At 31.8% G+C, this 24750-nt stretch overlaps 2 protein-coding genes across 8 annotated transcripts in view; one reads left to right on the top strand and one right to left on the bottom strand.

Moving 5' to 3' along the window:
* The window catches only part of LOC118187008 (adenylate cyclase type 2-like), a 153541-nt gene extending 138880 nt beyond the window's left edge, over nt 1-14661 (top strand). For 3 of the 7 annotated variants that reach the window (XM_085825433.1, XM_035357191.2, XM_085825434.1), the window contains 5 exons: nt 1472-1618; nt 4642-4734; nt 7653-7779; nt 11231-11355; nt 13350-14661. In XM_085825433.1, coding sequence (XP_085681559.1) covers nt 1472-1618; nt 4642-4734; nt 7653-7779; nt 11231-11355; nt 13350-13505 — 648 coding nt within the window. In that variant the 3' untranslated portion in view covers nt 13506-14661. Of the gene's footprint in view, nt 1-1471; nt 1623-4641; nt 4735-7652; nt 7780-11230; nt 11356-13349 lie in introns of those variants that run through there. The other 4 variants (XR_015043518.1, XR_015043519.1, XR_015043520.1 and 1 more) reach the window with 4 other exon arrangements.
* A 5826-nt stretch (nt 14662-20487) lies between these two features.
* Nucleotides 20488-24750, bottom strand: part of mRpL21 (mitochondrial ribosomal protein L21) — a 34140-nt gene continuing 29877 nt past the window's right edge. The window contains exon 6 of the mRNA XM_035357189.2: nt 20488-20635. Within this exon, the coding sequence (XP_035213080.1) occupies nt 20529-20635 (107 nt within the window). The 3' untranslated portion in view covers nt 20488-20528. The remainder of the gene's footprint in view (nt 20636-24750) is intronic.

Below are 24750 nucleotides of genomic sequence, written 5' to 3'. Positions count from 1 at the left end.
AATCGGACAATTTCTGAAATGACATCCATTTTATATTCGATTCTACGACTCAAATTATGCCTAAGTATTAAATTTTGTAAAATTTGGTGTGAAATTTACGGTGAAATTCAAAAATTTATCTTGGCATTTTTTTTCAGTTTTCGCCAAATATAATTTACTTGGCGAACTTCTTAATTTATGGCAACCTATTTTCCTTTTCTTTTTTTCATTGCAGGTGAGCGGAAAAAGTCATCGTTCATGCTTTCAAATTATTTTAACAACATGCGTAAACCACATTTGGCGTTATTATCGCTCAAAGGAAAGGTAGCAAAATTCAAAACGCTCCAATATGTAATTCATGTATATCTTAGAAAAATTTTGAATGAAAAACTCTAATTTTTTGCAGGTGTGCCTAGAAATACATTTACTTTAAGATGATGTTAAAACTTTTTATACGTTATACAAACACTTTTTCAAAAAATTTATAAAAATTATTTAAAAATACAAATTTAAAAATTAAATCATGGAAAATGTGCGAATTGTTTGGCTGAAGCCTAAATTTCAGATTCCGGAAGAAGTCCGATTTCGTGTCAAAATATCTACATTAGAATAACGCTATAAGTCTAATGTATATCCTAAGTCGCGCTTTCAAGACATGAAAAACACAAGTTGAATTTCGTTAATCGGCCCAGTAGAACGAGAGCTATAGAACTGTCGCAATTTTTTTTTTCGCAGTGTACATTGTTTGACATCCAAGTAAAGTAATTTACCGTATCTAGTATTGTTAATTTGTTTATATCAGTTTAATTGATATATTTGCAAAAGTTAATGGATAAATTAACTTAATTAAAAGTTAATTGACCAAGTTTAATTAGTTCCTTACCCAAGTTACTTAAGGTATAGGTGTTAGACTAGGTTATCAATGTTTGAATTTAATTGTCCGTTATTCTAATTTAAAAATATCCACAAGTAGTGGAAGTGTCGTCTGTAGTACAAGTTGTGCCTGTGTATTCAATTTAAGACTGAAAGGTTATTTAAACCTTCTTCAGTAATTTATGAGTTGTTTAAGACGTAGCGATAACTCGCTCTTCGTCTAGTAGGATATACAGAACATTTAATTCTAGCTACCAGTAACAATAGCAACCCTATAACCTTTATAGTTATCATATTTTTCAAGAAAATTTTACCGCAGGTACTAATTAGAGCATTCCGTTTTTATGTAATTATTTTAACAGTAAGTACCTTTGATGCTAAAAAATGAACATCTAATTAATACTTCACCACATATTTAATTATTTTTTGTGGGGAAAGGGAGGGAATAGTTCTTTCTGCGGACCAAATAGCCCGTACATTTGTAATTTATATGTATATTGATGTACCAAAAACTAAAATTTTGCAGCTAAGAAATAGAAAGCAGAAATTGCTAAAGTCGTTGTAATGTAGACAGTTTATTATTCCTTCATTTATACTGATAAAAATTTCTCCTTTTAAGCTGTCCTATCATGAAAATCACTCTGCTGTTGCAGTGTTGTTTGCATCCATTCCAAACTTTGCTGATTTTTACTACGAGGATGGAGAAAACGAGGAAGGATTACGTTGCATTCAACTCCTGAATGAAATTATATGCGATTTCGATCTCGTAAGTAAGCATGTAATGTATATGTATATACAGTATACTCTCGATTAACCAGGTACAGATGTTTTCCGTGAGTGGCAGTGCCGGCGCATGTATATTCAAAGCTATGCGCGAGAATGTATAGAAAACAAACGTATGCAAATCCATGCATGATCTAAAAACCGCTGAATTGCATCTTTATGTTTAGTAGCAACGATTACGCAATACAATTCGTTCTGCATGTGCAGATCGAAGGCATCGTTTTAGTTGATCACTGGAATTTTTATCTTGCGTGCGTATTTTCGTGTACATTTTCTTCTTATTCTTTTAAAAGTTTATTTAAAGTTTTAAAAATAAAAAATTGAATGAAGAACAAGTACTAAATGCAAGAAAGCTGTATGCCAAACGAGGCAATAACTAAAGTTATACACCAAACAATTGAAAATGTAAATATCGAAAACGTTGTGTGAGCAAACATCGGGGAATGGTTCGACGGCGATTTGACTGAGGTGAGCTTTCAATGCTTCAGTGACGCGGATATCGTTTCAAATGTCACAAGAATAGAAGAGGCAGTGAGTGATACTTAAAATGAAAACGAAGAAGATTGAAATAATTAATTTAGTCGTGAGACAGCAATGACTTTTGTCGAAACTCTGCTAGACTTAGTAGACCAAAGGGCATTCGAATAAAATGATTAAATAACACTTCGAAAAATGCGCAGTGAAATTCGACAAAACGCTATCAAAAACAAAATAAAACTACTATTTTTTTAAGAAATAAACACATACCATATCTAAGAACACTAATATTTTGGATTACACGTGTCTTTCAGTTTTCCTTGAGCTTCTCCGCCATTAGCCCGGTACATTGTAAATATAACAAGGCCAAAGTTCTGGAAGCCGTCGAGGCAATTTTATGCGGCGCGCGAAATTTAAATCATGTATTTGTTCCACATACGATGTTGCAAAGATTTCAAAACTGTAGTTATTTCAAAACCGAGTTATATTAATTTCATTTTAATTAAAAACGAACATAAATAACGCACCAGGAAACCTATAAAAGGCGCTAATTAATTTATAATATGGTATCAATCTTATTGAAAGATTCGACAATACAGATTTTAATAACTTTTACTAGTACTTCTCAAAAAAATTACTAAGCTTAATTACGAATTTTTTGTCTAATCGCTTTATTTTACAATACATTTATATGTAAACAGCTTTTTCCTTAAAGTTGAAAATTAATAACAAAAGGACCCGATTGACGAATGAGCTTCTACAATCCTTTAGGAAGATAATTTCTAGTAATTTCTTTGCAAGCCTACAAATTTTATCAGTACTGAAACGCCATCAGAGTCAAGGTGTAGTAAGAAGTAAAGAAGTTTATAATTATTTAACATAACATATGAATTTTCAATTATATGTCGACGAAGAATGTTATAAATAAGAGAAAGAGCTGTTATAATTTGTTCTCGGGTTTTGTTTCGCCTGGTAAATGCTATGTTTATTTTTAGTTTAAATTAATTTATTTAATGATTAGATAAGCATATTAGAATTATTTGAAAGCCATGGCAGTCTGAGAATTTAAAATTTATCTGGCAACATATTTCAGTTACAAAGTTTAACCAAGAAAAATGTCTTTCAGGTACCAAACTTTAGATTTCAGATAGGAAATAAAAATTAATTTGAATTTTTACCATTTATTCCTTATTAGTATTATTGTTTGAGATTTAAAATATTTTTTATTTTGTTAATGAAATTTTTGATAAAAAAATAAAAATTCTGACCCGTCAGCTGTTTTCAGATCGTACTTTCGTCCTACATGCAATTTGAGTCTGAGAGCACTGGCGTGAGATATCCTGAATTAAATATCAGTAGATCTGATTGAGCAATAAAATAATTCCAAAACTTCATTTCTTAAATTGTGCTTCCTCACGTTTGGGAATCCAATAAAATGTATTACTAATTTCATATATGTGTTGCCTCGATTATTCTGAAAAAAAAAACAGTATTCGTTATTTTATTGTGAATGATATTATAGGTATAAGGGAAAAATTTTATAACGAGAAAAGTAAGTGATTGTGTAGCGAAAATTTGCAAAACTTTCGCAGTCTGGGAATTATACTAACAACTTCAAGAAATATTTCGTAATTGTAGGCTTATGTTAACTTTTCGTAGACGACGTATAACAGAAGCTGGGCAATAACACGAATAACTAGTATGCAATTCAATAAAAATTATATTATATATTTGTAATTTAAGCTTACATTTTTAAACCAATGAGATTCTGGGAAAAAATTCAAGATTACCAATTAATTGAACAGTGCTTTTTTATTAACATATTTTTAATACTCTACTTATTCGACATGGAAATTGGTTGTCAGCGCGGGCAAAGGGAAGGTTCAAAAATATATACTTTAATGATACTTTGGGAAATAATATTTTCTCGTATTTGGAAGTCCAGGAAAACTTAGGACGATTCAGAATGTGTTCTTTTAGTCCAGATTTAGGAATACGGTTAATTACCAGTCTATTTTTTGGAAATTCTAACGAAATTTTGTATCAAAATTACTTTTATATAAAAATACGATTGCTTTCTTTCTTTTCGCTGACAGTAGAACAACAGCATAGCTAGAAGGAGGCGGATAAGACGGTCTACCCGGGCGGTAATTTTTTAACGACGTCGTTCTTCATTTAAAACATTATTTTATTAGGGATATTTATGGGGATTATCGAGGCAAAAAAAGAATAACGAGATCCTGATCTGCTATATGAAATTAAATGAAACGAAAAATGGTTTCTACACTAAGCAAAGTATCCAAACAAATTACTTAGAAATAAGTATCAGCTTTGAACATTGGATATGTCTGAAAATCTGGGTATATTTCTCTTTAATTTCAATAACATATAATGCAGTGCTACCAACTTTATAGGAAAATCATTAATTTTAATTAAAAGATTTTAAAATTAAATGTGAGTATATGAATTCTTGTTTTAATCATTTCTAATTCAATAACTTAGTTAATTTCCAGCATCGTTTCTTTCCAGTTATTATATGAGAGAGGATTTCATTCAGTAGAAAAAATCAAGACAATAGGTAGCACTTATATGGCTGCTTGTGGGCTTCGGAGCCAGGAAAAGGTAAAATTTTTAATCCAGTTTTCTCTTAAGCCTTTTACGTAAAACTCAAATAACGTTTCAAATACATCTCAAGTCTGAAAAAAAAGTGTTAACGGTTTAAAATATCTAAAATGCTCTCTTAAGTTTAATTTTACAAAGTGCATTTAGCTTTTCATTCACCGAAAGCAATCAAATGCAAGAAATAAGAAGCTGAAGTGAACAATGCTTTCTATCATAATCACTAATTCTTGATAATAAGTACAGTACCCAGATTAGAATTCTAAGAATTGGCTAATATGTCTAAGCGCGTGTCTAATATGTATATAATTTACAGGATACGAATAATACATAATATGTGTGCACGTAAGATTTTAATCCGATTTCAAAGAAATACACAAATTACTATTTCTTACCGTCATCTGAACTGTATGATCACAAAGCTACTCAGGTATTTAAAAGTCAGTAAATCCAAACATAAATTTTTTTATTAGTCTGATTACATAAATTTAAATATTTTAAGTGCATTTTATTAGAAGTAGTTTCTTAAAACTCTTTAGTTTAAAATTAGTTTATGTATAAAAGTATATGCCTGTAAAATATTTAAAGTACTTCACTAACGCTGTTTCACTAAGATGGTTAAACTACTTCAATAAGTAGAAATGGGATAATAGAAATTTTGGCTTTTATATATATTCTTAATAAAGCTATATGCCGAAAAAGTGTAAATGGAATTTGTAACAGAGTAACGTCACCTATTATCTTTCAAACGTCGTAACACTATTATAATTATACTGATTATGGGAAACTGTAAATACGTACTTAATGGAATATAGTAGAAATCTTCAGCTTAAAATTAACTTTTATATTAAAATAATTGTATTATTGTTTGTTATTGCTATTATAATATACCATGCCCACAAAATCCTTACCCGGCCTTTATTTTTGCAACCGGAGATAATAGATATATGCTACTAGTTATGTTGTTGTGTCCATGAGCCCATTCACCCTGAAAGAGTCCAGTACAAAAAGGGGATCTTGAACCAGATCCTGTCTGGTAAGCCCCAGACAAGATAAAATGTTTTCAGGATTGGCCTGTGCGGTAGAAAACTTAGTGCATATTTCAAAGTGTTTATTACCACCGACAAAAGTCATTGATAACAGATGACCACTAAGGAATCTAGTAAGTGCAGTTTGATCTCGTCTATTGCTGCTCTGAACCAAGGACCCACCAGGGCACTTACTCTGATACCATGGGTGCACTGGTGGAACCATCCAAATGGCCTTATTCTTTGCCTTACATTTAGAAAATAGTTCCATATAAGTAGGAGGAGCGGCAGGCGTTGTGGTCTCGCTAGCACCAGCCTTTAGCCAATCTCTCCGCAATTTCGTTTCCAGCAACGTCGACATGGGACGGAATCCACTAAAAGTGGATTCGATGAGAAAGGAAAAGTTGTTTTAGTTTCCTGAGGATGTCTGCACTTGTATTACATATTATGCCAATCAGCCAAGTGCTAGACGGCACTTCTACTATCCGAAAAGTTCCAGATATCTTTTAACTGAGGAAGCTACATGATGGAGTCCAGACCCTCCAGAAATGCAATAAGCTCGCTTCGAAATACCTATCAGAAGTCTGAATTTCTTCATTGAATTCTGATTTCTTGATCCCGAAATCTAATATAAATGCCACTGCCAGAACTGTCATTAACAAGTTCACTCGCTGTCCGTATACACGTGGACAGCGCCCGTAAGGCCATTATTAATTATTTCAAGAGCTAACTGTTTCAAGCAGCACGGCAGTTCCATTTGTTTGCTAACTTGGACAGAAAGGTTAACATGAAAGTAAATCCCATCGAGACCTTCAGAGGGGTCGATAATCTGAGAAAAACTGTGATGTTCTACAGAACTGGCGATGAGATGGTCAGAAACAACTGTCCAAAGGGACTACCACGTTTGAGCCTCTGGTTATTGCTTCATGACCCTAGAAATTTCGAGGTACGATTCTCTAGGCCAAGACTGGAGAGCTTATAGTAGTACTTCACTAAACATGCATTTCTCTTAAGGCTGCAGATTGCCTTCATAAAGCACAATATCTTTCGGGCATGAATTGCGAATGTCAGTTATAATCCTTGCAGCACTAAGCTGTACACGTTCAAGTTTCTGTAGGTTTGAATCAGAGGCACAACAGAAGTTGAAGAAGCCGTACTCCAAAATGGGTCGAATAAGTAAACATAGGTGTTTCTGGGGGTAATAGAATCGGCACTCCAATCACGTCCCGAGATGTACTTAAGGATAGGATATTAATGCGTTTCCTAGCTCTCAAAACAAGATATCCCAAGTGACTATTACCCAAAATTTCAGGATCCAATATGAAACCCAAACATTTTGGGTGTTTCTCCACTTCCAAAGGCTGACTGTTCAACAGGATTCTTGGTCGAAAATTATATAATTTTCTATTGGTTGTGAAGAAACTTACAGTTAGAAGAAGTTAATTGTGAAGAAACTCGCCAGTTGTGTAAATGCTTTAAATGATGCAAAGATTCACGTTTTTGTATTTTTAAATTTAAAGAAATTAATTTTATTTAAAATACGAAATATAACTTTTTACATGTGCCTTAGGTCTCTATACTTTTATTAAGGAACATAATTGCTAATTTTGCCGGTAATTTCTAGGATAGTCGATATATGTCTGAAAAACAAGAGCCGTCTTCGTTGTGATGCATTTATTATAGTTCCTGGTCGTTTATCTTGTAAATATCAAACATCGTTTCATGTAAATATTCTTGATCATCGCGATTTTAGTTTCTCCATGAGCTGCATACTTAATTTGTTTCTGCATTCACATTCCTTCGTAGTGTATTCCGAAAACCGTTACTTTTGCCATGTTCTATTACCCCTTAAAGCTGTAACCATACAGTATATATATGTCTTTCTATCGACAGGGATCTCTGTTTACGGAAGAAAATCCCACACAGAATGTAGTAACACTCGTCAAGTTCTCGGTTGCTATGATGTCTTCTTTGCAACAACTAAACAAAGATGCTATGCAAGATTTTCAACTTAGAGTAGGTGAGAAAACAGTTTTGTTTCATAATATGCCGATTTCAGGAGTAATTGTTATTACTTGGCGTTAATAAACATCATAAACTAGTTATTAAAAAATCGAATGGGAATAGGAACTGCTTATTAATTTTAAAAGATAACCAAAAACGTATATGCTGAAGATTAATCAATACGAGGCAATATTATTATGCAAAGGTTCTGCTATATATTAGTACCTTTTCGATATAAATTTTATTCTTTAATTTCGATTTGTAAGATGAATTAATTTGAAATAGTTTTCTGTAAACAACTTAAGTATAGAATTTTCTAATGAAGTACTAGGATTAAATTTAGAAATATACAATTTCAAATTCAATAAAGTGCACATTAAATGTGCTTCTGCAAGCTTTTGTGTACATGTGTACGAAATATAATTAAAGTCTTCTGTACACGAAACAATTAATATTCCTTTCGCTTACACAGAGATAAAAATTCCTGGAACAAAATTTGAAACAGAGAAGTAAACCAATACTGCACAAATTTTCAAATGAATACAATTTTACCGAAGAATTATCTGCCTTTAAGGATCGCAAGCACAAATAAATTTGCAGTTAGCAATCTTAATTGAATATGCATTTTTTTAAAATTACATATGCTAATATCAGTTATATTCAGCAGTTAGTATTTCTAAGTTTCATCTTTGATTTAAATCAGATTATTTGAACAAGGCGAAGGCTCTCTACTTAACAAAAAAAGAGACCTCTGGAGAGCTTTCTAAGAGAAACTGACTTCTATCCATGTTACGTATGGGAAAATATATGAAACCCAAACATACCGCCAGTCTAATTCCCAATCGAAGCTTGTGATCTTGTATCCCACAGTCTATGGGTAAGAATTGTAAGAATTGGAGGCTCCCTCCCTTCAGCCCACCTGGACACAAGTGTCCCCATAGCTCAAAAGAAGGGGCCCCGTATAGTCTATGGGTATCGAACTCCCAATACTTAACGGTCTGAACCAATCTACCGCTGAAGAGCGTTTCATTAGTACATTAATTTTCATTATTATTAAAACGGCACTAATTCAAGTATGAAAACGTAAACAATGTTATAAAAAATTTCGGTGATCCCTTAGATATTCCCGAGCCCGATGAGAGTCGGGATGCAAGAAGCTACAGCGGGGAAAAAGATAGCGATAATTAGAAATAAACTATTAATACTTTTGTTAGAAACCACTTTAAAAAACATTTTTTTTAAAGAATTAACCCTTTATAAGGCCATTTTAATCTAGTCCGGCTAAGTTTCTTCTCACATGGAGAATTTCCTTCACGTTTTCTTCAAAGGGACTCCCTCAGTGAACTAACTGCCAAGAGCAGGAAAAATCATTCTGCTAAACACCAGTATACCACTCAAAGTATTTAATATAGTGATTGTATATTAAAATATTTTTGGGATTTAGATTAATTTAAGAAAAGAAATTCATTTAACTTATTAGATCAAATAAATTTGATTTTTAGGACTCACTTTTTTTTGGTGGGACGTAAACCCATTATATGCAGGATTACCATCGCCCATTATATGCAGGATATTTTATATTTTTTATTTCCTTTTCCGTTTCATTACATGGAATTTATAAAACATATTTTGTAAATAACAGTCCGCAAAAGGAACTGTAAATTAGGCATATTTTATATTCATATATATTTCTTTCCTCAGTTGAAAATTTCTCATCTGTTCCATTATATTATGTGGACCTTTGTCTGAATCTTCAGGGCCATTTGCGAAGTAAAAAATAGTTCAGTAACTTCCATGTGCTGTGTATTTCTTGCGTTTTTTTAAATTCATTTACAAAGTAAGTGTAAAAAATAATTGAACTACACCTAATTCTAAACTAAGATTTCTAGTGAAGACAAATATAAAACATTGCCCAATATAATTAAGATTTTACTTACCGTAAAGAACTGGGCATAAACTTGAACTTCTGTGTTTATAAATTCTGTGCTTTATAACCACAAATAAAGCTACTTAGAAACGATCAAATGAATAAAGGGTCATGCAATGGAAAAAAACGGTTTTCTAGCGTTTTCCTCTGTTTGCCCCATGCTAACCTTTATTGTTAAACTCACGTTATATAATCAAGGCATTCATTGATATTGTTTTTGTATTTTCTGAAGTTATTACTAGATTGCAGCAACATTCAAAAGTAGCGAAAAGCTTACCATGGACATTTAAAAATTGATGAAGTTGGTGGTAAATATGCTTTCCACGGCCTTATAAGAGTTAAAGTAAGCGTAATCCAATAATTATACTAACTGCGTTTTATGAGATATTTGCTGTATGATATCCATAGAAGTATGTCATTGGGCGGACAACTTTTCCACTAGTAGTTTTATAGTATTTCTAACATTACCTTATGTTCCAGTCAATCGCTACAATATTTGATAATTATAACCCCCCTCCCTCAAAAATTTTTTTTTTCTTTTTTACTAGAGCTTATCATATTCCCCGTTCAATACTACTTTTAATTTGCATAGAATTTTCCGTGGGTGTTTTTTTTTTTTTATATATCTGTTTGAAATACCTACAATGGACATAGAATTAATATGGCTGCTAAAAAGATTTCATCAAGACTTTGGAAACTATTTATCAAACATTATTTACGTAGATTGTGTTACTGAAAAAAAAAATTGATTTTTTTGCACTAAAAGAAATAAAATTACTTTTGACAAATGATATTTAAGAAAGCAAATCAAACTTTGTTATATGATCGATTTGAAATATCCATGAAAAAATCATTTTTAGAAAATTTTAAAATGTATCTCAACTTGCAATACATAGGAAATTAAATTTGAAGCAAAACATATGAAAGTATAAGGTATTATTGGCATTTCTTATGAGTATAGTGAATATGCGTGGGTATAGTACTTAGCTGACCTCTGGAGTGTACTGAAGAAAATTATCAAATTCTCGAACGCTTTGCCAAGACAGATTGCTTGCTTTCAATTACCTCCCAGTTTCATATGTGTAATACTATAATCAAATACAATGTCTATAAACTGAATAGCAACAACAACAAAAACTGAGAGAGAAAGGAGAATTTCTCAACCTATTATATTGTAATTGAATTCATCTAATAATATTTTACATAAATGTTAAGATTATCATATAAATATTGACAGAAATGCAAGAACACACTCATAATATGTCTATTAGAAAAACCTTTAACATAAAAAATAATAAAAAGAAAAAAAATTACCTTAATATGAAAGGGTTTTTCTGTTATAAGCCAATAAAAAGTGCACGTTTCATTTTCTACGGAGAGACAGATTCTGGATTTATAAACACTTTCATAAAATTTATATTTAACACTTTTACCTTATTCTTGGGAAAATGTTCACATTATGATTGAGCTTCAGATCGTGTTTGAAATAAGAAATTAAGAAACAAAAATTAATTCTGAGATAATTTTTTTCTTTTAACAGGAATTTCAGTGGGGCCAGTTATGGCAGGAGTTGTAGGCACAGTGAAACCACAATATGACATTTGGGGAGATACTGTAAATGTTGCTAGTAGGATGGATACCACAGGCATTCCAGGAAGAATTCAAGTAATTATTTATTTCATTTAGAGTTATATGCCAATTCTAGTGTTTTTAATGGTAAAGGAATGTCCATGTATTCAGTCAGTAAGTTGGACATTACTTACGTACTACTACGTATAACTACAAGAGTATTTTAATATTTTTGGTAGTAACGCATTATCCCATCGACTGTGAAAGTTGTTTACCATCAAATCTGACGGAGATAAGGTCAAAGCTGCGCCAATCGTTTCCGCGGAATTTTGAAAAAAGTAACGCTTTCTTTTTAATAAACAATCAGTATTCGAGCCACTTCGTTTCTGAGCTTAGTAAAGAGGCTTTCGTCAATTTCTACTATTTTGTTAGGCCCTCCGATTTTTCCGGAAGCTCCGTTTAGAACGCTTATGATTGCAAACATCTCCCAGGTAATTGATCCAATTTATCACGGATTTGTCGACCATATTCAGCTTATAAAATAGTGTCCATTAATAGACACTTTTATGATGGTAATATCCCACAACTTTAAAACTGGTCACTATTCTGTAAAAGGCAGGCCGCAAATTTTAATTTTTTTTAATGTAAAGGTAAAATACAGCAATAACAGTTAATTTAAATCCTTATTAATTAAAATACTAATAGTAATAACGTAGCTTATCCAGAATCAATTGGGTTTACATCTAACAAAAGCGCAGATGTTGTCAATATATTGTTACATCACCCGCAATTGGTGCTAAATCATGACGACAGTTTGATGGTCGACAGGATACCCCCAAAGGAATGCATATTTTTATTTTTTTTAAAACAATTTTATTTATCCAAGAAAAAAATTCTTACAATGATTTGATTTAAAAATGTTCGCATTTCTTTTCCCTCCATATCAAGTCGTTAAAAATGTAATCAGAATCAATGGCTTTTTAGAATCGCAAATTTTTCCAATTACTAATTGATCTAAAGTAATTAATTTTCATAAATTATTCATTCAAACAAATATTTGTTACTTTTAATAGACCGAAGTAGATTATTCAAAAAGTTGACAAATATATTTTACAATTAAAGGCTACATTTTACAATTCACTGTATTAGAATTAAAAGTAATAGCGGTATTTGTCGTATCAAAGATACTAAGTTACTGAATTCCATATCTGAAGTTACTACATCCAGCTAACAATAGAGACAAATGACATAAATAGCTAAAGAAATGCAACTTGTCGAAGAACCTTTGAAAATGTTTAATATACGAATATACGAATAAAACAAATATACGAATAAAACAAAAACATTCATTTATAAATTTTTAGACATACGTTTACAGATATCCATTTATAGTTTTTTTTTTTTTTTTTCCGTATTTCCTAACTTATTTTTTTTTTCTAGATGTTTAGCAGCAGCTTTTTAATTTTCCCCTCTTTAAGTGCGTTCAGAGAACGAACTTCCCTAAATTTTAAAATAGATTCATGTACTGATTGTATTCATCGTTCGAAACAAATTCTCCCAAACTACCTGGGAACGTCACCCCGAATCATTTCCTTTTAACTGTTGAACTTTATGCCAGCTTAATAAAGGAACCGACGATTCATAGCGAAACAAACAAGAACTGACATTCAGTTTACGGTTTTACTAAGTCAGCTGTACTAAATCAACCTTCTCTAATTAGTTATGTATGATTTTAGACCTAAGAAGAAGTAGAGACAACACTGAAAACGGGTGAGATTCAAGTTACAGGAAAGTAGAAATGAAGATATTTTAATGGATATTGTAATGCTAATATTAATATGTTTTCCAGTTAGAATTTAAGTTTCTTTTAAAGAAATAATATTATGATAGTTACCTACACTTTATCCATGATCTCATCTTACTGTAATCGCGTCCTTCGGAAATTAAAATATTCGCATAATTTTTCTCTCTTGACTTTCAGACAGTAAAATTAGTAGAACAAAGGAGGGAATACTGGAGGAAAAACACTATATGCATTTTAGATGTATAAAATGTTTATATTATTTTAAATATCTCTATCTTCTTTGTAGGTCGTTCAAGAAGTTGCCGATTTGATAACAGCTTCAGACTGTCCCTATAAGTGTGAATGTCGAGGGGATATTTTCGTCAAAGGCAAAGGTAAACTGAAAACGTATTTAGTTCAGACACCCTATGATGAGCCCAATATCCAAGACACGCAGCTGTAAAGAGCATCGATCACTAGTTTCTCTTTTCTCCACCAACTGAACTTCATTAAGAGGATTTCATTTACAGATCACATCATGACATGGGAACATGTGAATTTTATTCAATATCAGCAGCATAAAAGAAACTTATGACAAAGTCAGAAAGCAATTGATATGAAAATATCTAAACTGCATCTAGACATGCATTTATTTTCATTATGCACTTTAAATACCATGAAACTTGATATACTTTCTTAAAATATGTAAATTGAGAAATAATAAGAAAAAACCTAAAATCAAGCAGTCAGTCATTAACGTTTTTAAGTGTCATATAATCATCAGTCATAATCTTAAAATTAATGAAAAAAAAACTGGAAAAAAATGCACGTGGAAAGCTATTGAAACAAAGATAGCTCCAAACAAGAAATGTTTTGATATCGCATCTCATTTTATTTCACAAAGTAATTTTTTTTATTAATAACATGAGAAAAGTACTGAAAAACTATCTCCTAAAAATTTAAAATATACTTCATTATGCATTTTCCTTCTGAGTTAAGATTCTTGAAAGTTCATTCACCTAAACACAAAAATTCTGAAAATTGATGCGTTTTTAAATATATGAGCAGCTTTTCATTACAAAAATCGGATAATCATAAAGAATTTCAATGAAGAATTAAAATTTTTATGATAAAACTGTTAATTAAGGAGATTTAGACTGCCCACCTGGCCATGAAGTAGCACTATGACCCATGATTCGGTCATCCCGAGCTTCAACAAAATAACCGATTAGCTGAGCTATTTCTTTTTCCAAAAAGCATCATTATCGAAAATTGTATTGAATGACTGAATTCAGTATATTGTTTCGCCTGCCAGCTAACAAACCACATCTTCATTTTCAGCAAGTGTTTGTATATGTGGAGGGGAGGGGGGGAGAACGAGCATCTTATTAGTTACAGTAAATGAAACCCGATAACCAATGTTTGTTGAAATGGAATGTTACGCAGACTGGTTTTCATTTGTTGGCAGTTGCAGAGAAGAGAGGAAGAATTAGACCTCGACTAACTTAAGTTCAGCTACCATTGCGAATTGCACTCCTTCTGATTTCATCCAGCTTATTATTTTATTAAGTCTATTATTATTGTTATCTTATCAAAAATAAACTTTTAGTAAAACATTGCATCTTTGTTTTACTTATTTCTTTAAAACTGTTCATCGATCAATCATCCAAAAGATACTAGCAGAAAATATCGCCATTTTGGGGCTTCAATAACATTTTTATTTTATGGGGGTGTTATTCAAATAGCACAAACTGTGCAGCAATAACTCTTTCTTAAAGAAACAAAATAGAGGCTTCTTCATCTCTCGGCAAATCTCAAATCGTCAAAATCCGTTTCAATTTAAAAAAAGAAAAAAAAAAAAAAAAAAAAAAAAGAAAATGAAAATTAACCAAAGTGGTGACATTTGCCGTCAAGGAAATACAGAAACAACAATAACAACAACACATAAAAAGACTGACAGAAAAGAAATGAGAAATTTACGACTAATATGTGAAGAAATGCTAAATGAAGGCGCTATAACTAAGTCTTTATTGCTATGACAACGTCCTTATCAGCACTTAACCAATTAACTGTGGCGGCCTCGTTTAAGAGTGCGCACCGTTTTGTGTCGCCAGAATCGAGCCATGACGAGTATACTCGTCAATCACAAAGCAAGTTGCGCTGGTAAAATATTGGATGAAAAAGATGGGTTTATTTTATACAATTGAAAATTTTATTACTAATATTTACTTATTTGGTTAACATAAGCATATATTACATACATATTAAACTAAAAACGCAATAAATTAAATTAACTATTATACATATGAAAGTAAGAATTTAAATTTCTGCTAAGGAGTGATATTCAGCGAAACTATACACAATGGGACTTTGCAAATCGAACACCAGTAACGCGATTTCTTCCTGATCTTACGTTTGTAGTAATGCGAACACCTTCGCGTAGGGTTTTTTTTTTTTTTTTTCGATGTTCCGGGTTATATAATCCGGAATATGATTCCCGCCTAATTGGCTTACATTAGGTCTAAATGGCCGAGTTTATGTCGATTTAGTTCTTTCAACAGGATACGTCGCAAAAGTGTCTTCAATAAATTTAAGTAAAAAGTTTATACACGATAATGTTCCATTATTATTATTTTTTTTTTTAAGTAATATGAATGCATTCAGACACATAACATCTAAGAAATAGAGAAATATCTTTTTGTAGTACTTTTTAGGTCGTTTTCTTGCTGTGAAGTACGCTATGATAATTCCATCGCTCATATCCACTCCGCCCATTTTTTTTATTATAATCAATCACTAGCTCCAGTTTCTTTGTTATTATTTTTCTTTTCTCTGTTTCTATTACATTGTCATTATGTACAGTACTTACTAAATAAATCTCCCTCTTATCTTTCCATTTCATATGCATGACGAGTATACTCGTCAATCACAGTTAACTGGTTAATTAACAAATGGCGAAATCTGTGATATGGTTTTAAATCCAGAAAATATTGCCACCGATTGTGATGAACGTGATAAAGGGGTTGTTCAGAATGGAAAAATTTTATTGACTATTTAGTGGGAATTTTCGAGACAGCGTTTATAAGACTTTAAAGAGAAGTAAATTTGTACCTAACAAAGAAATTGCGTCTCTCGATAAAATTTATGAGGACAGCAAACTTTGTACTTTAAATAAGGATTAATATATCTCTAAAAAATTAAAGAGACAGAGAGACACGTACCATAAAATTGCTTTAACAACTTTAGTTGAAAGAAATGTTAAATAAAACAAACGTCGACGTTTGTTATGATCGAAACGATGCTAACGACTTTTTCTTGTACATTTCATTAATAAACATTTTTTACAAATTTCGTTAACAAACAAAACTTTTTCTTAAAAGTTTTGGTTTCCTCAAGTGCTCAAATGCTTCATTATTTCATATTTTTAAAATTTTGTATTTTCCGCGTATCATTTAACTAGATTTAAATTGATAATCTACATTCCAGAAATTTCCGATATTCGGAATCCTCGAGCCAGTTTCTCTAAGAAAATCCTCCTTCCCCTTAAACATAACAGCCCTAGAATGTTTAGCCGTAATCAAATAAACCAAACCAGAATCTCCGAAGCCCTGACGATTTTCGATCTTGGACTTAGTACTACTGTATTTGCTAGTAAACACCACAGCCTTGATTCAACAATGTGATTAATGGTTTATTGCAGCAATGAAAGAATGCTACTACCGTGGCATGAGTACTAGAGTCCTTTACAACATGGATGCTATGGCTATATATGCAAATGAATTATTAGCGAAGAAAACTTGGAATCATGTCTCAGAAAAGTTAACAAAGAACTGTTTTAAACACAACAAACCTTTTTAATAGATGATCAAATAAAGAAAGCTGAAAATGACAAAGCAATATGTCCAAATTACATGAATTGTGAGGAATTTAATGCACGAGTGGACGGACGGGTACAGATGAAAAAATTTATGTTATAATATTGCTGACTGAAAAATATATCCACTTTCTGGAAAGCACATCACATGATAAACTATCTGAAAATGATTATGATGAAATCAGCGAATTCCCTACAAACTGAGATGAGGGATGCCCTATGATTATTAAGATTAGGGGTACAGCACATTGGTCAAATAATTTCCAGAAACATTATAAGTAATTTGCAAATGAATACTTGGAAAACACTTGCAGGCATTCCATCAGTAAGCACATTTTCTCCTTAATTAATTAAAATACTATGAAAGTACATATTTTTATGTATCTAGTTACATTTATATTAAATTAGTTAAATTCCATACCTGTTTTGAAGGACACCTTTTTTTCATCATTTAATATTATTATTTGGTTAATTTTATCAAAATAGTCGTGCACAAAGGAGATCACTCTAAGCAGAGCTTATTATATCTATAATAAAGATCTTTTATACATCTTGAAAGTATTAGATGACTTCAAAGTTCCATGCTCTATTTAAAAATAAAGCACAATGATATCTTAAAAGAAAACTGGTCCTTTTATGTATGACGCACCGAGTTTGGAACAGATGGAAAAGGAAACAGCGAGACGCCGGCCACGTGCATCTTAAATGAACCATTTCAAGCTACTTTCTACCTCCCCCTTACTCAAAAACTATTAGACCTACAAACTTGAAATTTTGTTTATTAAATAGAGATCCCTTGAACACTTGGAATCCCTAGTTTCATTAATCTATTTCTTATAGTTATGGAATTATTAAGGTCTGAAAATACCATTTTTATCACGACTCACTAATCAAAAACCTAGACTACTTTTAAATGACTTAAATACTTGAAATTTGCCACCATTAGGTATATACAAAGGAAAAAATCTAAAACTTCAAGAAACTGATTATTGAGATTAAATCAAATAATACTCATTATGAGCATTTGACATCACCAATAGATGGCTTTGCATCGATCACCAGTTTCCACGCCACCCAGATGCTAATTGACTTTGCGAAAGTGAAGAATGCAAAACCTATTTATAATAGATGAAATGATAGCATAGAGGTAGAGTGCAGGACTGGATTTTTTTAAAAATTTTGTTAGTGGGTTCAGGCCTACCTATAATGATAAACTAACTACAGTGACATCACGAAAAGAATGTAAACAGCTTTCAAACAATAAAAGTGTTGCTGTTCAGTAACTCATTTAAGTAATGAAACAGATGCCAGATAAAAATAAAAAACAGGAAACGTGAATCTATACCTTAAAATAAAATTTGAATATTTATATTGTTTGATAATTAAAAATACCTGTTTAAACTTATTGTTTATATTTTTACGTCTCATTAAAAATCCAGAACTTCAAAAAACTATCGAGGTTAAACCAATTATAGTCATGGGGAATGACAATTCAATAATTAAGAAATTGCTAATAAAAAAAACAATGCAGCATAAACACTACATTTTTACCATTACAGAAAATATAGAAATTGCTAATAAAAAGAAATCGATGAAGCGTAAATGCAAGGAAAAAACAAAATTGAATGGCACACATTTGTTTACACATTTTTTAATTTAACTGTCTAAATCAGAACATAAACTTTAATTTAGCTTTTTAAAAATTAATGATACCATAACAACATAAATGTGAAAAAGGAGCCAAGTTTGGGAGGAATGATGTTTTGTGTAGTCTGTGTCACCGATAAAAGAACTGAGATCTAAGGGATGGCAAATTTCACAGCAGTTTCTTTAATCACAGAGGAATGTACAAAGTTCTTCAGTTCATTTAAAAAACAATTGTTAGAAATCTGATATCAAAGAAAGTAATAAATTGTTTTTTTAAATGAAATGAAGAATGTTGTACACTCCTACAGCTATGATTAAAGGAAATGCTATGAAACTTGCCAACCATTAGATCTCAACTCTTTTGTAGGTGACACAGACTACACCAGACATCGTTTCTCCGCTCCTTTTTCACTTTTATTTTGTTGTTATGATTTCTTCTTCATAAAAAATACATGGTTTTTCTACAAAGAGAGATGTGAGATAGTTTTTGACAACTTCTGCAAAATCAAACTTCTTCAAATACTTCGCAGAGACTGGAACGTCATATGAATGTCTGGAGACTATGATGACTTCTGGAGGATTTTCCATTTTTACTCCTCCAATCAGATTTCTTGCTATTTTCGAACGTTTTGGTAGAAACTGTAACATCTAAAATTGTATAGCAAGAAGGTCTAAAAACTTTGGTGGTTTCTGTAGGGCTTTTCATTTTTATACCATTAACTGTACATGTGGTATGTATGGCATTGTCATGATAGATGACATGCCTTTCAAGAGGCTAAAACTAGATTTTTTTTTGAGAATTTCTACATTCAGTTTGGTAAGCAGCCATAACTGTTTCAGCCTATGTCAAAAAATGAAAGAAAATAATTCTCCTGTAATCCAACCAATCAGATAGCAATACCTCTTCATATTTCTGCAATTCTACCAATTAGCTATTGTCCTGAATTTGGCAATTTTATCCGTCTGTTTTCAGCACTTTCTCCATTAAATGTTCTCACTTTGGGTTCACTTTTCATCACCTCTTATGGCATGATCTAAGAATAGCTCTTTCATATGATGCTCATCAAAGAAATGGCCACAGAAAAATGTTCTAATCTATTCTTTTCCAGAAAAAAATACACACACACCTCAAGTTTTGAAGGAAATCGAAGTTTCTCTTAATTGTGAAAATAAATCAATATTCTAAATCCAAATTTCTCTTAATTGTGAAAATACATCAATCCCTGAGTTACTTTATATTAAAGCATGCAAAAAGGCTGTCCAAAGTGAGGTTTATCTTCCAAATTAAAATCACGATTTCAAAATCTATGAAATTAATTTTGTTATCACGCTAAGCAGAAGAAGCACATTCCAAATACATACCTCAGATGACTTTTGCTGCGATTTCAACTCTCGCTTCTTTTGAAAAATTGCATAACATAACACAAATGTAATTTTTCAGTCTTTCTTTTGATAAAGTTCCTATCATACACAAATCTTCTCACTTCCCTCAAAGATATCACATGGCCATGAAGTAAGTATCAGTGATGATCTGTGGTTCCCATTACTTATGAAAATTGGGATATAAAATTTTACAGTGATCCAATAAGCAAGAAAAAGTGTTAGAGCCCTATATAAATAATGTATTAGCCTCTCTATACTGATATCAACTGCATACTGATCATGCCTTATTTATTTATTTATTTATTTTTGTAAAAGTCACACAAAATCCAACTTCATGGGCAGCATGTATTTTATGAAAATAGTTATATATATTTATTTCAAAAGAATTTGAAACAGGCATCTTCAAATAGAATGAAGTTTTTTTCTGAAAATGCCAATTCATGGTTAAATTGTTTCAAATTTTACTAGTCTTTAATAATTTTTTTTCTAAACCTCTTCTCTTTATGTAAACATGTTAATTAAATAAACAAATAAAAACAGATTTAGTAAAATTTGAAGAATTTATTCAAAATGAACAAGAAACTAATAAATAACTCTGTCTTCAACACCTTCTACAGAAGGAAGATCATCCAATGAGTGTAGAAAATTGATACTATTAATTCTTATTAAAACATATGGTGTGCGAAACCCTGAAAAGAGAAAAATTGAAAGCATTACAAATCATAATTGCAACTAGAACAAAACATATCTTTATCACTAAAATATTATTAATTCTTTTAAAACCATTTACATTTTTAGTTGCATTTTCAACCAATAAAAAATTTACATAGCAACAGATAAAATACCATTTGCTCTAGATTTTTAAGATAGTATATATTTGGTTTAGTAGTATGGAATAAAATATTTATACAAATTAAACATGTAACACATTTTAAAATGCATAATACCTTCTATCAAAACTGATTCACCTTAAAAGGTAATGTTGTCCTTGATTTTGTTGATTTCTAAAATAGTCTATTAACATGTATGTTTTTTATCTACTTCCTAAATTATTGTAACCTTTGCATACAGAAATACATAAAAGCTATCATATATAACTTTTTGTTGAACCCAGTTTCAGTTATTCATATTCCAATAGAGAGTAATTTAATTTATAAAGCCTGTGAATGAAAAACTGTATTCTGTAGTATTGATACAAAACACCATAATTCTCTGATAATCTGATTTGACGTAAAGATATTTCAGCTAACATGAATAGAATGCTACACAAATGAAATGAAAAAAGCTGTGCTACAGCTAATTCTATAACAAGGGATATTTTATTACAAAATATTAATAAATGCTTACTTATTTGAACTATTAGTTCTCTACACATATAGGTTTTAAGATAGGTCATTTGGTTCACATAAGTATAATGTATACAACATAATTTCACAGAATATAAATATTTTCAAATATATATATATATATATATTTATTTATTTATGACAGTTAACTTGCCTTCCTTCCAGGCTGTTAGCCATGCAGAGTTTACATGCTAGCTTATCTGAAGATTCTAAGGCTAAGAGGTACTAGGACAGTGATATGAGTCCTTGGTATTTGACAGCACATAGCATAGTAACAGGTTCATTGTGAGAGCATACAACGATTGGCAGAAGTCATCACCATACACTACCTGCATGGTACTAGGACAGTGATATGAGTTCTTGGGATTTGACAGCACGTAGCTTAGTAACAGGCTCATAATGAGAGCATACAATGATTAGCTGAAGTCATCACCATGCACTACCTTCAGCAATCAGGCAAAGACAAAATCATGACAGCACAACACGAACACAGCAAAATTCCAGCTGCTCAAGTTAATGTATAACTATGTAGAAGGATATAATACACTTATCATGATAAGCAAACGTAATGAAAATATACAAAACAATAGCCCAATGATAATGATAATTAAAACAATATCTTTGCCATACATATATTTGCTTTTGGTACATATCTTTGCCACCTCTGGGAAAAAACAAGAATGTCATGGGATCCATAGTGACTATCAGCCATCTCTCGTGTCACTTCCTGAGCATATGCTCCTGAGTGTCGCACTTAAGATGTGAGTGGGGAAGAGTTAAGATTTCTTTCATCATAAAACATTGTTTGTTGCCTATTTAGTTAACTTGTCAGCCAGATCATTTCCAGTTATTTCTTTAGCAGGAAGATTAGTAAAAAGAAATTTCCAACATTAGGTGACAAAAGGCATGCATGCATGAATTTCTGTGCGTATGCCTAAACAGAAGGCTAGCCACTGAGACATGAAAAATCATGGCATTTGGTACATGGTTGAATTCACAGTAGACTGAAGCATAGAGCTGCGAATTCCACCCAAAAAAATTATTTAAGCTGAACCTGCATGTACACTGTTCTGAATGATGTTGCTCTGTAGGTAGCAAAAGGCATTGCAAGCACAATTTTTCATCTTGGATCCATCCATTTGAATGGCTTCGGCAACAGCAGTACACTGCAGTAGGTCCACACACATGTTCTGTGTCATACCTTAATGTATAAGGTGGCGATGCAAAGTGACCTTGTGTTTTTAAGTACGTAAACATGTCTGGCCTGAGAGATCATATGTTCTATGAAAACACTGAAGCAATCACATAGTGATAACTGCACCAGGTGATTCCTCATTCTACAGCTAAGCCTAACCACAGTTATACAGTCAAAAGTCGTTAATTCGGACACCCATAATCCGGAATGATCTATAATCCGGACCTCAAAGCTAAAATCTTTCTGTGCATGCGCCGCGTTGACGCATGCTCATAGGCGTTTTACGCGTGCTCGCAAGACCTTTACGACTGCGCAAGCGCAGAATACGTTTTCGCGTGCGCGTTTAATGTATAACGGACGGTATAAGCTAAAATTATCTAATTATCTATTTCAGTTAATGTTGATGATTGCATTGTTCCTTAATCTTCGAATTGGATCCGGCTTATTATTTTTTGCAGACTGTAAGAGCAATTTTATAAAGGTAAGCTTGAACTTTCGATTATGTCAAATAGAATTTCCGATGCTGGAGCTCCCAAAGGATCTAGAAAACGAAAGTATGATTCCATGTCCATCAAACAAAAAACGAATTGCTACAAAAAATGGATAAAGGTATATCCTTTGTTTATCTAACTGTTCCGAAATATGTTTACTAATTTCACGCTGCTCTGCGCGATGGGGGGGGGGGCGTTGCGTCGCGCAATGAACTGGAAGTTGATCTGTCAGCACTATCGTTATCTTCAGGGCAGATGTTTTTATTTTATTCGGCTTATAATTCCTTACTAAATGTAGTATTTAATCTCGATGTACTCCGTCTTTGATATGATTTAAATCAAATTCCTCGTCATTATAAATATCACAAATACAAATCAAATAGTTTTCTGGTTGCAATTTTCTAATTTCGGCTATGTGTAAGATATGCTTTACGCATGCGCGCATTGAAAGAAATGTTTAATAAAGTAAACAAATAAATATTAAGCTTCTTTTTTTGTAAATTTTGATACCCTTTAGATCATAATTGCTCATTATTTTATAAATCACGGTTTCATATTTTTAATTTTATAATTTCTGCATGCCATCTTACCAGATTTAAACTGATGATCTATTATCGGGAAAAATCGATAATCCGGAATTGCCGAAGTCCTGACGAGTCCAGATTAAAGACTTTTGACTGTAGTACCAAAATCGAAGTGTTGCTATTGACATTGTTGTGATATGCTCTGCAGATGATGAGAAGTTCCTGTGAAGAATTGAAGTTTTGTCTCATGCAAAGGCTGAAGCCCCATAAAACACAATGTGTTGCATTACTGTCCATTGCCATAACCAAAAGAGTCAATGGTATTTCCCATTTCATAGCATCTGCACAGAGTATTGAATTGGAAAGATGGAATACATTTTGCTTTGTGTAGTGAATATGGGGAAGCCATGTATGTTCTAGCATTTTTCTGAGCTATTTAATTTGTGAGACAAATCTGATGATTTTATCATGGAGTTTCATACTGGGGTTATATTTTAAAATGCCAAAGTGTCCAATTATAAATAGCAGAGCTTTAGCTGCTAAAATTGTGAACTTCTGCTCTTTTGTCCAAGTTATGAAGGTGTCCATGCTTTCTTGAAGGATATTTTGAATGATGGTTTTGCTGGCGACTATCAAAACAAAATCATTGGCATAGATAATTACTCGTGTGCTTTGTTATAGGGTTGAAGAAGAGTATTAGCAGCTAGTAGAAAGTTAATCAAATTAACAGATATGATGCATCAAAAGAGATCTTTTATATATTTCATATTAAATAGTTGAACAATGTGATAATTTGATTCATCAAAATTAGTAACACATATTGCAATTATATTACTATGAATTTCAATTTTTTGCCACTTAACCAATAAATTTGTTAAAACATAAAGTACTTAATTCATATTAATTGTAGTAGCATGCAATTATTAATATTATTTATTTTCATACATTAAAATACTGGAGAGTTACAAAAGAAAGATCTGAAATGAAAGCAACAGTATGCATTCTTAATGAATCACACTGTTCAGACATGAAATTATCGAAGAATAATGAATTTTGTTTTCCTACCAAACTTGCAGAGTCCCATCTGTCGCGCAACATATGTAATCCTGAGTCTAATTTATCCTACTACCGACATAACAGTAGTGACAACCATGTCAATGTGCCTCTTCAGATCATCTTATAACTGTAAAAATGAAAGAAATAGAACATCCTTTTTCCACCTATACCCATATAAAAATGTCACTGGTG

This window comes from Stegodyphus dumicola, chromosome 10 (genome assembly GCF_044657685.1).
Source record: "Stegodyphus dumicola isolate Sdum_Otavi_A_Nest chromosome 10, ASM4465768v1".
In the NCBI taxonomy this organism is placed as follows: Eukaryota; Metazoa; Arthropoda; class Arachnida; order Araneae; family Eresidae; genus Stegodyphus; species Stegodyphus dumicola.
The sequence above is the reverse complement of the archived record's forward strand: the minus strand, read 5'-3'. Positions and strand labels throughout refer to the sequence as shown.